The following is a 17,955-nucleotide window of genomic DNA, read 5'->3' as shown; positions in this document are numbered from 1 at the left end:
CAGTGAGTTCAAGGTCATTCTGAACTGCACAGTGAAACCCTGTCTCAAGAAAAATAAAAAATATAACAAGGGCAGACTTTCACCCAAGGACCTAGAATGCATAAAACTTGACCAGGAATAGTACCCACTAATCTAACCCCACTGGACCAACACACAATTGTACTTAATAACTTGAGTCCAGTCTTCATAGCCACAAGTGAGATACTGTTCCTAGTGGCTAGATTCAGCATCTGGATTAGGCAAAAGGTACACCTAACAGTGAGAAAACTATACAAATCACAAAGGAAAGAGGACAGTGCTTTGTAAGACCCCAGGGATCCAGATACTGCAGAAAGGTGTGTGAAGAGCTACATAATACAGAGAATAAGTCATATAACAGCAGGTTTGTCAATCCGAACAGGTACACAAGCAAGTTTCAGAGGATATTTCAAGTTTACATGACTTCTCTTTTTTGTGTAGAAACTCTCATTTTCCCCTCTGTATTCCCTAGACCTAGTAGAGTACCTTGTCTAGGAGCACTCAAAGTCTTGGGGGTTTTGTTTTCAATCAATCTATGTCATATAATTCTTATGAAATGGCAGGGAAGGCAGCTTCTTCTCAGTGATTTTAAGTGACTCAGAGGCTAAGTAGGAAGAAATGTACCATCTCTCAAGAAACACAACTGTAGTTGTTACAAAATAAAGAAGGCAGGGCTCCAGGCATCTGGTAGCTAGGGATGCCACTAAACAACTCCACAAAGCACAGAACAGCGTCCTCATCAAAGACTTACCTGGCCAAGATACTAATAGTGCTAAGATTGAGTAACTAGGTGCCTAGCTCAACAGCAGATAATAGGAAGGACTAACTTCAACACCAGGCCCTGCTGCTCAAGTTCAAATCAGATTAAATTACAATATTAGTTTTGTGTAACTCATGCTAAAAGAATCTAGACTAAAATAAAAAGAGATCAGGGTCAAATGGAGAAGAAAAGGCTCTACTTGATAACCCTCAGGACAGAAACAAAATCACACACACAGGGAACATGGAAGATCCCCACCAAAAGTGAAACAGGCCAGTCAATGCCATTTATTTCGCATGCTGAACAGCCTCTGAGACCCAGGGGCGCCCATATTGAGTTTGTTTGCTTGTGTTGTATGTTTTTTCATTTTGTTTTTTGCTTCAGCAGGTTCTTCCAAAAGCCTGCTCACAAGGAAGACAAAAACAAAGAAATTCTCAGTAAAATGAAACAAACAGGAGAAGCTGAAACAGCGTACATCTGAAGAACAATATTAAAAAAACTCACCAGACATAAACCACACCACTCATCCCATTTAATTTCCTGTTACATGCGCTGAGGAAACCGAGAACATCAGGGCGCAGGGCGGCAATGCTCTGAGGTTCTAACTCAGGACTCCTCTTTGTGACAGATTCATGCACACATACATATCCACACACACCACTGACCCAGGCAGAAGTACACATGCATGCACATGTGGCTAGAGACCCAGGAGACAGAATGGGAAAAAGGACTGATCAAGGATATACCATTGACTGGAAACTGGGGACCAAGATAATCCTTCTGTTGCAGGCTGAATGGGAGTAGAAATTAAAACAGAACACAGAATAAAGATAGGATGCTCAGACAAGAGGTTGGGCAGATGAAAAGGGAAAGAAGCAGGGGGAGTTTTGGGAAAGCAGCCTTAGAAGAGGAGGCCTGTCTTTATTGGGAATTCAGGCAGAGGTCTTGTGACTCCAGTGCTACACTGAGACTGAATGAATATGCCACATTACCTCTGTATCCTGTGCCCTCTCCCAACTCGGAGGGAAACCAAAACACCCACCCTCCTCCCTGCCCACCAACACTCTAAGGAATTTACCAAGGACTTAGAAATGAACCTCTCCTCCCCAACACACACAAAATGTTAGGTCCAGCATAGGCCAAAATCAGGCCAAGTATAAGAAGCTTCAGTAACTCTTCTTGGTGGAACCAAAGCCAGAGAAGCCCATCACAGCTGCCATCTCATCATCCTCCTCAAATGTCAACTCTTCCTCGGCCCTCCTCTTCTTTTCCTTCTGTTTCTCTTTCTTGTATGCTTTAGCCTTCTCCTCCTGCAGAGGCGGAAATCACTCAGAATCAGTTCAGATTCCTGAGATAAATGTTGTCAAAAGATGTGTGAACTTCAAGAGTCATTTCTATCTTAAGGAGAAGATAAAACAGAGCCAAACATGTGGCATATGTCTGCAATTCCAGCACTCGAGGCTGAGGCAGAAGGACTGTCATGAGTTCCACACCAGCCTGGGCTACACGGTGACCTCAAGGCCAGCCCTGCACTTGTACTACATAGCAAGGCCTTGTCTCAAAAACAAGCAAACAAAAACAGAAAGTAAAATAAAACCTCAAGGGCAGAATAAAAGCCATAATGAAGATTATTAAGGATAAGAAAGAAGTTTTAGCCTTTGTAAAGTTCTCAGTCTTATACCTGACTTCATCTCTTAGTTCTTAACAGGGTTATGGGAGCAAAATCATATAACACTTCCAGGCATTTAACAGATCAGGAATTGTTGAGTACTTTGTGTACTAAGATCTCTGATAAGAATTCAGGTTTATATAGCTTTCTAAGGTTCACAGTAAATGAAGCAAACAATTCTGACCCAGTCAGCCCCTCAGAGATTTAACTCCCTCCCACAGTTTAAAAAAAGAAAGGGAAAAGCTAAGTATGTGTGGAGTAGGAGATAAACAAGGAAATCTCTGTTCTTCTCAGTTTCACCGTGAATCTAAAACTGCTTTTTAAAAATGTTAAATGAAAGAATAATTATCCAAAACAGGTGTAGCTCAGAGTCCAGGAGAAGTAGACTTACAGCCATTTCCTTTAGCTCACCAGTATCTCAAACAAGAGCAATAAAGATGGGCGCTGGGGATTTAGCTCAGCGGCATAAGCACCTGCCTTGCAAGCAGGCAGTTGTGAGTTTGATCCCTGGTACCGATAAAAAAAAAAAAAAAAAAATACAAAAAAAAAAAAAGGAAAAGAAAAGAGCAATAAAGATGTCCCCTAGATGCAGAAATCCAGAGACATAACTGGGAGGCAGCAGAATGGGATAAAATGAGGACCACCTCTGACTCACACTTACAATTCAAAGCTGAGAAAAGTGGAGCTAGGACAGTCTTACCTCTTCTCTGAGTTCCTTCATTCTTTCCTCAAAATCATAGTCCTTCTGTTTCTCTTCCATCTTTTTCTTGTTGACCTCAAAACGTTTCTTCACCTGATCCAGGGTGGAACGTTCCACACGCATAGACATGCCCAGGTTTCGCTGATCTGGGTGGTGAGATCAACAGTGAAGAGGGCAATGTCACTGCAACATCCTGAGCTCCTCAAGTCTTGTCCTGGGTCAGGCATGGTGGTGCACACCTATAATCCCAACACTCAAAAGGCTAAGGCAGGAGGGTGGCCATATAGATTTTGAGGACAGCCTGGGATACACAGTAAGTCCAAGGCCAGCATGAGCTACATAACAAGATCTTGTCAAAAACCAAAAAAAAGGGCCAGGGGTTAAGCTCAGTATCACAAGCACTCCCTGGGAAATGCAAGGTCATGAGTTCAATTCCCAGTACCAAAAAAAAGAAAAAGTTTTGTTCTGGCTAAAACAAGAGACCATGGATTCCATCCCCCAGCACCTAACGAACAAAAACAAAAAAGAAAAACCCTGTGTGTGTGTGTGTGTGTGTGACACACACAGGGTCTCACGATGTAGATAAGGCTGGCCTTGAATCCAGAGAGATCCTCCTGCCTCAGCCTCCCGAGTCTTGGGATTATAACTGTGCGCCACCATGCCTGGCCAAACATACTCTTAATAAATACCCAGCAAAAGTAAGTATGATTAAGAGAAACTTTGGCTTCATCCGTTCCTAGAGGCAGCAATCCCACATAATAAGATGTAGGTGGGTTTCAATTGCCCTTACTCTGAGCAGATGAACACCAAGTGAGGTGTTGGAGGCCCAAAAGACCATACAGTGATTTGTATTGTTAAAAAATCTAGAACAACATGCACTAGAATCATTTAAAAAAGGGGAGAGGGGAGTAAAGGAATCCCTGGGAAGTATCTCAGTTTGTCCTCCAAAAATATCATCTAATGAAATAAAGAATTTCAAAAAAATTTTTGGCCTCCAAAAATATCATCTAATGAAATAAAGAATGGCCTCTGTGAAACAACCGAAGAATTTCCCAAGGATATCAAATAACAGTCCAAGAGAAGCCATCTTTGCCTTCTATGTCGCCTCCAAAACCCAACCCCAGCCCCAATCACAAACTACCTCTAAGCCTTACGTTTCTTTCCATTAATGTGATCCAGGAAGTTGATGGAGTCCTTCACCACACAGTCACACACATTGCAATAATACCTAACAGATGGTAAAAAAACAGAATTAACTCAAATTCAATTTTTCAGAATCTGGTTTTCAATCAAGAAATTAATTTTTAGGTAAAAGCTTTCACTCTTGGGAGAGGGTAGCAGTAAACCTCCAGGATAGACCCACCACAAGCCCTGTTTTCCTGGTATCCTGTGTAGACTCTTGCCCAATTTGTACCATAGTTGATCTGTGAGATCAGGAAATTACAGCAAAAGTAATAGCATAGCACTTTTAAGATTAGGTAATACAAAAATGGGCATCTGAGATGAACATATACTCAGAACACACATTCAGAACATATACTCACAACATATATTCTCAGATGAAGAAGTACAAACAGCAAATAAATAAATGAAAAAATGTTCAACAGCACTGGTCATTTGAGAGATGCAAATGAAAACACTGAGAATTCACCTTACCCCAGAAAGAATGGCTAGTATTAAGAAATCAACTAATAACAAATGCTGGAGGGTCTGTAGGGAAAAGGGAACCCTGCTCCATCACTGGTGGGAGTGTAGACTGGTACATTCACTGTCGAAATCTGTGTGGAGATTCCTCAAAACACTAGGATTGGAGGTCCCAGCTATTCTCCTTTTAGGTATCTTCCCCAAAAAATTAAAAACATCGTATCACAGTGATAATATGTACACCCATGTTTCTAGCAGCACAGTGTATAATAGCCAGATCTTGAAAACAACCTAAATGCCTAATGACTGAGGAATGGATTTAAAAAATGTGGTATTCCAATACAATGGAATACTACTCAAGCCATAAAGAATGATAAATTAGACACTTTTATAGGTAAATAGAGGTACCTTGAGAACATACTTATTAGTGAAATAAGATACATATGTGTAAACATCTTATTGTTTCATTAGTGTGACAAGCTGAAAGAAAAAAATGCATATGTGTATGTATATAAAAATTATTAAAGTACTTTAAAAAAAAAAAGAAGCATAATGGCCTCCTTTGTCATCAATGCCTAAGGTCACACCTTTCTTTACTTTAACCCACTGTGAGCCATTTTGAGTTGACTTTTGGATGTCTTAAGAAATTTCTGATGTGCTATAACGCTTAGGTCTTCTTAATGTGGATATCCAGTTCCAGTATTATTTATTGAAGGTACAATCCTTCTCCAGTTAATTGCTTTTGCATCTTTGCCAGAAATCAATTGTCTGCTATGTGGGTGTCTATTTTGGAACTTCATATTGGTACCTTGATGACATCAATGCCATTTTGTCATGATTGGTGTAATTTTGTGTAAGTCGTGGGATTGGGGAGGGTTGGCGCTCTAATTTTGATCCTTTATCAACACTGTATAAACTATTCTGAGTCTTTTTGTATTTCTACATAAATGTAAAATCATAATGTTAATTTTTATGGAAAATGATACTGGTATTTTTTTTTTTTTTTGGTTTTGGTTTTTATTGTTACCAGGGATTGAACTCACGACTGCACAACTGCTTACTTGTAAGGCAGGCGCTTATGCTGCTGAGCTAAATCCCCAGCCCCAACGTTGGTATTCTGATAAGAGATTATTTTCTGATCTTTATTATTTTTTCCTATTTGTTTTTATTCTCTTTTACTTCTAATTTCTTAAGGAAAAACACGAGGATATTTCATAACTTGCTTCTTTTCTAACAAATGTACTTGGTGAAAAAATATTAGGTCATAAAAAACTATAGTTCTTAATTTGGTGTGGATTATTTGTTCTGAGGAACCCAGTTGATTTCTTGCGAGCAGTCATATGAAGAGAACCATGGGGTACAGAACTTAATCCTCTAAACCATAGGCATGTGACAGCTTGACAGTAGATGTTCCCACCTCATTTAAATCTCAGATATTGGCAGACTGAGCCAACTCCTTGAACAAAGCTTCAAGAAAGACCTTAAGCCAGAAGCACCTTGGTACACTACTGAGCTATTTGTTATTTTACTCTACCAAAACTTGAGTTGTTAATTTATATAGTAAAGGATAACTAACACTAAGAATAACATAACAGGATTATGAACAGCTCAGAGGAAATATTAACTGCTATTTGTGTTGCCTCCTGCTAGAAATCCTAACAGAGAGGTAGGCAAAAGGGTGGCAAGTTTTGCAGAGCCCTTCTTCCTGAAGGTTCCAGCCTTGATCTAGGAAAAAAGTACACAACCAGGAACCTTCCATACCAGTTACAGCCTTCTATTCTAGAAGAATGCCCCTTTTTTCATCATTAAGAGTTTCTTGGTTCCATTTCCACACCACCTAATTTTTCTCCTAGAAAAATCCTCAGTAGTTGTTTTATTTTTTCTGACAGAATCAACAATCCCTGTTAAGATATTCAGGAGTGGGGCTGGGGACGTAGCTCAGCGGCATAAGCGCCTGCCTTGCAAGCAGGCGGTCGTGAGTTCAATCCCCGGTACCGATAAAAAAGAAAAAGACCAAAAAAAAAAAAAAAGATATTCAGGAGTGTTTATAATTCTAATATGAAGCTCACAAAACCCCTTTTGGAGACACTATTGTGTTAAGAACTCAGGCGAAAGAAAAAAATCTAAGAGTGGAATTATGGGCAACAAGGCTGTTATCTTAGGACCATGCGCCCTCCTCAACATGATCTAAGACCAATATAGGTAGTTTATTAAACCCATTCTGGGCTTTAGAGAAAAATAAAAAGCCACTCACCCTCCCATTTCAGACTGTGGAGTGGTCTTCGTAATGACAATTGTCTTTCCAAGCTTGGATTCCAAGTCCACTTTGTAGTCCCGGTGCCGCAGAAGCTCCCGCTTAACTGGCTGCACTGGTTTTCCTGAAACATGATGGGAGAAACTGTCCCTTTATGGTTCCTCAACCAGAAAGAAGTAACACATGGAACTCAAAATTCAGAGCTACTCTCATTTCTTTGATTCCTGAAAGATGGGACACAACAGGCATTTCAAGCAGCACTTTGCAGCAGCAAGAAAAAATAAGAACACAGAAAAAATGATAAACTCTCCCCAACTTTTCTCCACTTTAAAACTAGCAAGCCTAGTCAGACATGGTGGTACCCCCAGGCTCTTGGGAGCTAAGGCACAAATTCAAGGCCAGTCCAGAAAATTTGGCAAGACTCTGTCATAAAAAAAAAAAGAATAACCAGGTGTTGTGGTGCACACCAGCACTTGGGACGCTGAGACAGGACGATCACCTCAAGTTTGAGGCCAGCTTGGGCTACATAGTGAGTTTAAGGTCAGCCTGAACTACATAGTGAGACCATGTCAAGAAAAAAGAAAAAAAAGCAAGACAGACAGAAAACAAGTTTAAAATAACTGTGTTCTCTACTCATTAATTCACTGACTGAGGTGGGAGTGGAGTTCTAAATTTTCACTAAAACTAACCTTTTCAAAAAAGGAACAAAAACATTCAGTAATGCTTTTAGCCAGGTACCCTAAGCATAATACAGAGAATGATTTTAGTTTATTAAATCCATTCTGGGCTTTAGAGAAAAATAAAAAGCCACTGGGTCAAATTTAAAAAGGGGGCCAACATTTTGAAAATATTTGTTCATTAACAGGTATATCAAGCATATCATGCATCTTACACAAAAAGCTGAAAGTGCGTGCAAGTGGTGTGGAAAGAGAATGTTTGAAAACCAATATAACGACATTTCTTTTTGTAAAAAGGAATCTACCTAGGAGAGGAACACGACTCCTTGACACTACAAAGGACAGAGCAATAGCACCACTAAGCACTAAATGAAACAATCACTTGGTTCCTGATGAGTAGCAGTGCTTTTCTCATGACTATAAGGAAGGATTCTGACTGGGCCAAGAACGTTCTCCTCCTCCCTAAGAAATTTTTAAAGAATACTGTGTGTCATCCATACTGTAACGTTCAACAGCAAAAGCCTCCACTTAACTTTTTCTCTGTCACTACTACGAATTCCAACGACCGCCCTCTGTATTTCAGGAAAGCACTACATGAACCAAGCAAAGAGAGAGCACGAAAGCAGAGGATAACAAAAGCTGAAGAGCACCTCAAAACAAACCACCTCAGACCATCTCCTTGCTCTAATTTTATGTATGTGGAAACCGAGGACCCGCGAGGCAACATCTCCAAAAGAGACATCAGGTAGGAGGGCAGCTTCATCTTAACTCCCCGCCGCTGTCCGGCCACTGCATCGCTTCTATGCCACCCTTAGCCCTTCACGAAGTAGGCACCTACCATCCTTCTTTTCTCTCTCTTCTGTAAGCCTCTTCTCAGCAAGCTTCTCGTATTCATCTTTGTCCCACTTTCGGCGAAAGTCCAAGTTTTTCGTCTGTAGGGAAAAAAGCGCTGAAGAGCCGTCATTAACCGCATCTGGACCCCTAGAGAAACTGAGGAAACCGCAGCCTCGCCAATAAGACGGCCCCAGGGTCTTTAGAAAACGTAGCCTTTCCGGACCTCACCAGGAAGGAAGCTGAGGTCGCCTCAAGACCCCAACCCAAGAGACCTCCGCGAGTCCACCGTCCCTGCATCAGGGCCTTAAGGGATAATTCGCAAACCCGGACACTGGAATTGCGAAGAGGTGTCAGGAAGCCAGTCAGGTGCCAGCGTGCGTCTGTATTCAGCGCTGAGAAGGCACCCGCCCCCCCATCCCGCAAACCTCCTCCTCACACAGATCACCTACCCCACTGCCTGACGCCATCTTCACAGTCAAGTGAATGGGAAGCCGGAAAATGCCGTAAAAAGCGAACGAGAGCCGTAAGGCAAGGTCACCCTCCAATAAATTCAGAGTCTCCAGTTGTAAACGAGGTAAGGACTGGAGGGCTTGTGACAACAGGCGTATTGGTCCCGCCTCTGCTCCAAGGAGAAGGCGCAGGCGCAAACAGAGCGTGAAGCAATGCGGAAGTAAGGGCGCGTGCTAACATGTTTTGTTTTGTTGTGGCCCTGGCTTTCAAAACAAGAATGAAGGCTTGTTTAGTTCAACTAGTCTGTTTTACAAAAAACTGAGAATCGGAAGCACTGATTGCAGACGTAAGCTAATCAACTCTGCGTGTATTGCCTAGTTTCTAAACCTTGTTTCTCCCCCACCCCCGTAGTAAGGTACTGGGGATTAAAGTGGGGATATTCTACCACTGAGCTACATCCCCAGCCCCTTTTACTTTTTGAGACGAGGTCTAAATAAATTACCCAGACGGTCCTCGACCTAAAACGTCCCTACCTAGACCTTTTAAAAGGGTCAAGTTTTCAGGGGCTCTAGCTGCCCCATTGACTGGCACGCACTAGGGCTACTACCCAAAGCTACCCTGTTGCGGCATCTTCTTCAAGGCACAGAATAAAAAGGGCTTTTTGCAGGTTTTTGTTTGTTTGTTTGTTTGTTTGTTTGTTTTTTGGTGTGTGTGTGTTTGACAGTGCCACCGTTGGTTAACCCACTTTTCCTTCACCTGGAACACATTATAGTTGTTCGGTCAGTAGCACACAATTTAATCAACATGATTGAACTTGGGAAAGCAGGTCATCAACAGCATCATAGAGCAGCAGTCCCCATTTTTGCACCAGGGACCGGTTTCATGAAGTTTTTTGGTTGGTGTTTGAGTTTTTGGCTATGTAATTCAGTGTTGGTCCAAAACTCACTATGTAGTCCAGACTGGCTTTGAACTCCCAGAGATTCTCATGCCTCTGTTTCTCAAATGCTGGGATTACAGGTCTGTACCACTGTGGCAAGTTTCATTGTTGCTTGGAAGACTATTTTTCCACAAACTTGAGGAGGAGGGCTGAGAGATGAATGGTTTGGGGATTCAATTCTCACTAGGATCATACAACCTGAATCTTTCACTTACATAGTTCACTGTAGAGTCTATGCTGCTATGAAAATCTTATGCTGCTGCTCATCTGACAGGCAGCAAAACTCAGGCAGCGATTCAGGCAATGGTGAGCAGCTCCACTGGCTCACCCACCACTCATGTCCTACTGTGCAGCTCAGTTCCCAACAGCCAGTAAGGCTCCAGAGCCTACAACTTCAGAACCTAGAGTGAAGCAGTCTGGGAACTAGCTCCCTATAGGTTTATTTTTAGTGACATGACTATATCTCCAAGCCACAGGAGGGGAGGGAGGAACTGTGGCTGCTCCCTTGCTGAATATGTATGCATCACTCCTGGAAGGTTCCTCCTAGCTCACAGAATTCCTCCAGTGTGCACTCAAACATTTTCTGTGGCCTATGCAAGTTAATCCCTTGATAACAAATTACTCAAACTACTATAGTAAACATTTTATTTAACATATTATCCAACCACTTCTAGAAAAGGATTTATGGCAAGATACGGAAAGTTAGAACAGTAATTCTAGAACAGGAAATAGTCTTCAAAATCCTAGATCTCTATCTTGCCAAATCACCTATTAAGTTCAGTGGTCCAGACTGTTAAACAGCAGCCCTGCCCTAGTATTGTTCAGTGCATGGACTAAACAGAGACCAAATAAACATAGGCATTGCCAAGCCCCTGGAATTGTACAATATTTCTGTCCCCAAAGCAGACAGTTGTCACTGTTCATCTTTGCTGTACTCCCGAAACTCCTTGGACAAGCCAAAGGCTGGATGTTGACAAATTTCCCGGACTCTGGTTCCAACTCTGGAAAGCTAAGAATCTGGCTTCTGATCTCAGGGGTTCAGTATCTTCCATCTGGAGAGGACTCTTCCAGAGTTTTGCTCACAGCAACAATCTTAGCACCTCTAGGTGGCATTCAGTGGTGCTTCCAATATGCCCCTTCAGCTACAACATGTCTCTTTCATGCCATCTGCCCCCATGAAAAGTAGGTGTTTACACTAGTCCAGGAGTCCCCACGTCCTTCAGTATTCAAGAAGAGAAGAAACTGAAGGCACTTGTCATTCATGCTGGCCAGCTGTTATAAAGTACATCAGGAACTCAATGCTAAATAAATACTTTTGTACGAAGAGCATCAGATGGCAATCAGGCTAGGATCAAGGCTGAGACACTCGCCTCTGAATTTCAGCCACAAGATGTTCCCGTTTAATGACCTCCTGAAACATAAGAGCTCTCAGGTGACAAATAAGAAAGTGATAGTAGCTCTTTAGCCACTTTTTCCAGATTCATTTTACTCTGCATCCATCCTATTATTTATACAACTATTAGGGAATAAGCTCACTGGGAGAATGTATACCAACAAGACTAAAGGAGTCAAATACCTAATCAATGTCTGTTTTGCTGACTAGTCTCAAAACACCCATGCAGATTTCGTCTGTCCCCATTTGCCCTCTTAGCCAATACTTGCTGGCTGCAGTGATTGCTTGAGATAGAATCTCATTCATCTCTACCACTACTAGCCCTCACCCAAGAGACATATTTCCTAAAAAACTCAAGAGAAAAGGAGAAACACTTTTTTACTTCTATTTCTGCCAGCCCCAACTCACCTCCTCTCTGGTGGCCACTGACCGGAGCTTGATGACCCCTTCCTGCTGTTCTTGCTCACCAATAATAACCACCAGGGGAATGCCTGTGTTCTCACAGTAATGCAGTTGGGTTAATAATTTGGGGTCATTCTTGTATAGCATCTCTGCCTGAAAAGAGTTAAAATCTATTTTAACTCTAGGTGACTTAGAGTGACCATAGCACACAAACCCCCAAAACATGTATTTTCTAAAAAGCCGGAAATTAGGGGGCCAGGGATTTAGCTCAGTGGCATAAGCGCCTGCCTGGCAAGCGTGAGGTCATGAGTTCGATACCTGGTACCAAAAAAAAAAAAAAAAAAAAAAAGGTAAAAAGCCAGAAATCAAGCTGGGCATGGTGGCACACGCTTGTAATCTCAGCACTTGGGAAGCTGAGGCAGGAGGATCGTTGTGAATTCAAGACCAGCGTGGGCTACAAAGTGAGCTCAAGGCCAGCCTGAACTACATAATGAAACTCTGTCTCAAAAAGACAAAACAAATAAGTAGCCAGAAATAAGTGGCTAGCTCTCTGCTAGTAAACTAAAAAGGCCTTGAGTTCCACTCTTATATAGGCCTTTTTTTGTTTTGTTTTGTTTTTGTCTTTTTATCGGTACCGGGGATCCAACTCTCAACTGCCTGCTTGCAAGGCAGGCGCTTATGCTGCTGAGCTAAATCCCCAGCCCCTTGAGTTCCACTCTTGCTCCTGAATTCCACATATACACAGCTGCTTCGGATATGAGCTCCAACATACCTTGATCCCAGCATCCCAAAGCTCTGCAATTAGCTTTAACCGTTCTTGGAGAAAGTTCTTTTGGGGTGTGGCCACAAATACCTGGGTCTCTGTAGTACGCACTTTCTCACCAAAAGTCTGATAAAAGACACAGAAGTAAAACTAATGAAAGTTTCCCTTGCACAAGAAATTCTGAAAACAAGACAGAAGAACTGTCAGAAAAACCACCTAGCTACACCTCTTGAAATAAGTTTTTAGGCCTCCAGCACCATCTCACCCCTAACTAAGACATACCTTCATCCTCTGTTCCACAATGTGGAAGATTCGCTCTACTCCAATGCTCAGGCCTACACATGGCACCTTATGGCCCTTAGGGTTAAACATGGCCACCAGCTCATCATAGCGCCCACCAGCAGCCACACTGCCCACATGCAGGGGCTCTTCTCCAGCAGCTGGAGGTTGTAGCAAAACTGCTTCATAGATTACTCCTGTATAGTAGTCCAGGCCTCGAGCAAGACTCAGGTCAAAGGAAATCTGTGGGGCGAGGTTATAATCAGTCCCACACCAGACTGTGACAGTCCCTGAGCTGAGCTCTCAAATTCAGCAGGTCTAATCCCAACTTGACTTACCTTCTCAGTGATTCTAAATAAAGTCAAGTATTCAAAAAGAAGCTTCAGGGACTTTAACCCCTCCAAGGCCTGCTCGCTTTGGGATAGTCTGGGATCCTGGAGCATCTGCTCTACCAGAGATATACCACCTGGAGAGAAAAGTGATGGAAAAGAAGGCCTATTCCTTTACCAAAGATGTGCTTTACCGAAATGACCTAGTCTTCCTGGTTTTTTCTTTAAAAAGATGCTGACCACAACCTCCTCTATCCCTGCCATCTAAAGATACAAAGTAGTTACAATAAATAAAAGGGAAATTAAATTCAGGCCAGACTCTAGAATTTAACACATCTACAAAAAGGAGCTGATTCAGAGATAAAAAAAAAAAATGGAACATGGGGCACCCTCAGCCGGATTTTGTCACAACTCTGAAAATACTGGTTCTTACCATGATGTTGGACATAGTCCCCAATTCGATCAGCCACCTCAGGAGCCAGGCCTTTCTTTGCCACCATTTCATGTCTCACATCTTTCCAAGATATCTGTATAAACACCCAAAGATTACCTAAGCCCCAAGTCCTTCTTTCTCTTGCTGGAAAAGGATATTTTAGTTTCATTTAATATGGTCTTCTGAGGTAGCTAATAATTTACTCAGAACAATCAGAGGCAGCTTAAGAAATCCAGTCACAGTTCCCACTGTACAGCTCAGATCTTGCATCAGAATGCTGCCTTACCTTGCTTCCGTACTTGTCTCACTTCAGTCACTATTTCTTAGGACAGAAACCTAGTTAAGGTCTTTATTACCTTGTCTAGTTTGTCCATCGAAGCACAGATAGTACGGAACTTGCTTTCAGGAACACCACAGACAGCAAAGATCCCATCTACAATCCGACGGTCATTGACCTGTAAAGTCAATGAAACCCAAGGGTCCTGTCACGCTGCCTTCTGTGAAAACAATGGCGTTCCTCTCTTACTTGTAAAAGGGTTAAAAAGGGAATCTCATAGGAAAAGCACTCATACAGATATGCATGCACACATACACAGATGGCCAAATCCAGACTCTCACTTAGTCTTGGTTTTACCTTAATGAGAAAGTCTCCCAGCTGCAACCCACTGAGGATTTCACACATGATCTTCAAACATTCTGCATCAGGGATCATAGGGTCAAACTGACCAGCAATATCAAAATCCTAATGCAAAGAAGACAGGAAAAAACACCCATTGAGCAGCCAGTTTCCAGGTTAACTATGAAACTATGCTGTCCCCATCAGGTCACTTACACACTGGTAGAACTCCCTATAGCGGCCTTGGACGATAGTTGGACTCTCCCTTCGCCACACCTTTCCAACTTGGTAGCGTTTCATCTTCTTCAGTTTATTCATAGCCAGATAACGAGCAAAAGGGACCTCACATAACTAGGTTAAGGAAAATACAGCAGTCAATGCATAGGTCCAGTATATAGACATTAAATGGGACTTAACCTCTATTTGATCTTAACCAATAGGATGAGAACAAAGATCTTCTCTGTTTTGTTTTCCACTATCTCCAAAATTTATAAGTGCTTGGCATTCAAAACATACTGAATAGTGTCAAATAAAACTCACCTAGCAAAACAACGTTGAGCAGAGAATAGGAGAAGAAATAGAAATGGCCCAGTAGGGATTTAGCTCAGTGGCTTATGTGCCTGCCTGGCAAGCTCATGGTCATGAGTTCAATCCCTGGTACAAAAAAAAAAGAAAGAAAAGAAAAGAAAAGAAAAGAAAAGAAAGAAAGGAAAGAAAGAAAGAAAAGAAAAGAAAGGATAGAAAGAAAGAAAGGAAGAAAGGAAAGAAAGAAAGAAAGAGAGAGAAATGCGGGGGCTGGAGATTTAGCTCAGCAGCATAAGTACCTGCCTTACAAGCAGGCGGTCGTGAGTTTGATCCCTGGTACCAATAAAAAGTTAAAAAAAAAAAGAAATAGAAATGACCCAAGGTCAGCTATTTCCTCCCATTTAGACCAATATCCAACTATCTCTAAATATAGTAATCAGAAGAGAGAATAAATAAATAAATAAATAAATAAATACAGTAGTCAGGAATCAGTCTACATTTGTCTCTAATATCAAACCTTTGTTTCTGAAAGTATATGCCAAGGACCAAATGCATTCTAATTACTGAGGACACCTATTTAAAAATGCAAGTCTTTGAATCTTGCTTCTATTACAGAATTAAGAAGCCCTGGAGCTGGCATTATGTTTCAGCAATCTTCCCCAAGGGATTCTGATAGACACTGAAGTTTAGTGAGAGGTCTTGGGGCCAGGGGTTTAGCTCAGCGGTGTAAGTGTCTGCTTGGCAAATGTGAGGTTGTGAGTTCGATCCCTGGCACCAAAAGAAAAAAAAAAAAGAGAGAGATGTCTCCAGGCCAGGCTTTGCTGACATAATTGACTTGCAGAAGGAACAAGAAGTAAAGATTACTGCTAGTGGAGCTATTATGTCCCATAGTCATGCTCCTCCCTTTTCTCAGAGAAAGTCCTCTGGATTTGGAAAGAAACAAGTCAGGCTCCAGCACTTAGAAGGATACAGTAAGGTCATAACGAAGGGACAACAGCTCTCCACCTTGATCCTCCAGGTCATAGATGAGCCCAGACTGCTCATTATATTTCTCAGTGAGCGTTTCCTGCATGGATCAGATAGAAAGAGCCACAGTTCAAAGGGTAACTACAAACCACAGATGAGAAGCCCTCTGGGACACTGAAGGCAAGTGAAGAAAGGAGATTCCAGATTCTCGTCTGCCTTACTTTTAGCTCAAATGCTGGTGTATCCAATCCCTGTGCTCCATGACGTTTAAAGCAACTGATAACCATATCAAGAATTTTCTCCCTCACAACCATCTGCTGGGGACTCAGATCCCTGGTGCCCTGAAAACCAAAATGGTCATAGTACAAACAAAAAACAAAGATTAAAACATGTGAAACAAAGGGTTAAATTATACCTATAATGTAAGGAATGAACTGAATTTTATTTTTTCATTTTTTTTGTAGAGTGCAAGAACTTGCACATGCTAGGCAAGCACTCTACTAATAAGCTACATCCCTACTGCTTTGTATTTCTGAGACAGTCTTGCTACATTTCCCTAGGCTAGCCTTGAACTTGTGATCCTCCTGCCTAATCCTCCCAAGTAGTTGGAATTACATAAATGCACTATGACTCTTGGCCTGAAAATTCTTTAGTTCAGATAACTCTGAGCCTCATCTAGTACATCAAGAATAGAAGAAGTTTTTAGTTTTGCTTTTGTTTGAAACTTACCTCAAAAAGATATTATAAGAAGTTACAGAGCTAAGTACAGCACAGGTCAGTTCTCCATGGTATTCTAATGGGATAAGATGGGTAAAGGACATTACCTTTGGAGTCTTGATGATAAAATTTGGTTTCTCTTGATGTGGTTTCAGTTGGGACGTTAACATTACCTCTGCAACCTGGCAGAAAAAGAAACATAAAATATAACTTATCTGGACACTGGCCAGACCAATGACATCTCTGAATTTATGGACCACTAGCCTGCAAGGATCTGTGACCCTGAGCAACAGGAAGCCAGAGCACTGTTTTATCTATCCTGATCTCAGAACCCATGTTCTGTCTACAGTATTACATGTATTATATATAAAGTCTCTATCGCTTTTCACTGTATTTGAAGTTTTGAAATGTATGAAAAAGTTTAAGCACATGAGAAAAATGAAGGCACAAAACAAAATATTACTACCACCAACACTACTCCACTCTTGGTAGAGGAGCAGGGATTAGTATCAATGCTTCCAGTTCTCAGTTCCTACTCAAACTGCAAAAATAAGAATTGTTAGTAAGATGGATCTATTTATCAGAGATAAAGGTATATGTACTTTGAATAAAGAGAACCAACCCAAGAACACAACAAGCTTGTCGAATAAAAAGAATGTATTTCTTGAATGAACTCAAAAACTACTAAGGATGCTGTGATTGAAAATTAGTAAAAGATCTTAGCTCTGTTGTTCATGGCAGCACAAAGCATCTGCTAAGAGGGCACTAGGGACTTTCTGAAATGAGGCAAAACAGAATCACCTGACTTAAATACTGTATGTCCCTCCAGCAACTGTGGTATGCTAGTTCCTTACTGCGATTCTCTCTCCAAAGAGAAGTCCTGTTCAACTCCACAACCCTCCATCTATAATTCTGAAACTAAAACTAAAAATGCTTTTCTCAAACGCATTTTAAGATAATACGAACTCTATTGTCTATAGCCATCTCATTCACTAGGAATATCCATATACTTTGCTTACGAAATATTAAAGTGGCGACTTTTAAGAACTTCGGCTAATGAAATGGGGAACTGCATTAAAATATTTGTTTGCTAAGATCTGCAGGTAAGTCTTTGAACCTTGCAGCTTCTGTCTGCTCAACTCTAAAGTGGAGAACCCCAACCTCTCAAGATAGCTCTAATTATTAAATAACAAAGCATACAAAATGCTTGGTTAGGTGCCGGTACATAGCGGGCGCTCATTAAAACCAACTGCCATAATTGTCCATATCTTCAGACCCAGGGCTCCTTCCCTAAAAGCCTGGAGCTATCTCAGTTTGGTTCACCTGGCTATGGCAACAGACCGCCGGGAGGCACGCAGCGCGAGGTGGTCGCAGCATCTGGCTGAGCAGTGCAGCGCAAGCCCGTCTGGGCAAGAATCCGAGTTGGGGCATCATGCAGCAGGACACAGCTTTCAGAAACAACAGCCAAAGTCCTGGGAATGAAGCAGAATCGTCCCCAGGAACACAGCCTGGTGCTGAAGACGTGCAGCCAGAGTACTAGAGCACGAACTAGTCCCACAAACTGAACTCGTTTTCCCAAAATCCCTGAC

The 17,955-nt window shown here is 41.8% G+C and overlaps 2 protein-coding genes across 3 annotated transcripts; both read right to left on the bottom strand.

Moving 5' to 3' along the window:
• Nucleotides 1–1,042: 1,042 nt before the first annotated feature.
• Nucleotides 1,043–9,184, bottom strand: Zmat2 (zinc finger matrin-type 2). The gene is made up of 6 exons (XM_003477204.5): nucleotides 9,006–9,184; nucleotides 8,561–8,654; nucleotides 7,046–7,169; nucleotides 4,302–4,375; nucleotides 3,148–3,293; nucleotides 1,043–2,088 (listed from the first exon to the last, which is right to left on the bottom strand). The coding sequence occupies exons 1-6, from the start codon at nucleotides 9,021–9,023 to the stop codon at nucleotides 1,945–1,947; spliced, it is 600 nt and encodes a 199-aa protein (XP_003477252.1). The 5' UTR covers nucleotides 9,024–9,184; the 3' UTR covers nucleotides 1,043–1,944.
• Nucleotides 9,185–10,571: 1,387 nt separating this feature from the next.
• LOC100730771 (histidyl-tRNA synthetase 2, mitochondrial) lies at nucleotides 10,572–17,952 on the bottom strand. 2 transcript variants are annotated; one of them, XM_003477202.4, is made up of 13 exons: nucleotides 17,690–17,952; nucleotides 16,474–16,548; nucleotides 15,871–15,990; nucleotides 15,654–15,749; nucleotides 14,375–14,500; nucleotides 14,177–14,284; nucleotides 13,899–13,997; nucleotides 13,543–13,636; nucleotides 13,119–13,246; nucleotides 12,784–13,023; nucleotides 12,511–12,627; nucleotides 11,745–11,891; nucleotides 10,572–11,354 (listed from the first exon to the last, which is right to left on the bottom strand). In XM_003477202.4, exons 1-13 carry the CDS (start codon nucleotides 17,798–17,800, stop codon nucleotides 11,295–11,297), a joined length of 1,521 nt encoding a protein of 506 aa, XP_003477250.2. In that variant the 5' UTR covers nucleotides 17,801–17,952; the 3' UTR covers nucleotides 10,572–11,294. The 2 variants fall into 2 exon arrangements, with proteins under 2 accessions (XP_003477250.2, XP_063088292.1); XM_063232222.1 differs by lacking the exons at nucleotides 15,654–15,749; nucleotides 15,871–15,990 and having other exon boundaries at nucleotides 14,375–14,509.
• Between the last annotated feature and the right edge of the window lie 3 nt (nucleotides 17,953–17,955).

The sequence above is a fragment of the Cavia porcellus genome, unplaced genomic scaffold (assembly GCF_034190915.1).
Source record: "Cavia porcellus strain 051 isolate PalLab524CR breed Dunkin Hartley unplaced genomic scaffold, mCavPor4.1 scaffold_21, whole genome shotgun sequence".
Taxonomy (NCBI): Eukaryota; Metazoa; Chordata; class Mammalia; order Rodentia; family Caviidae; genus Cavia; species Cavia porcellus.
This window is presented reverse-complemented; position numbering and strand designations above follow the sequence as displayed.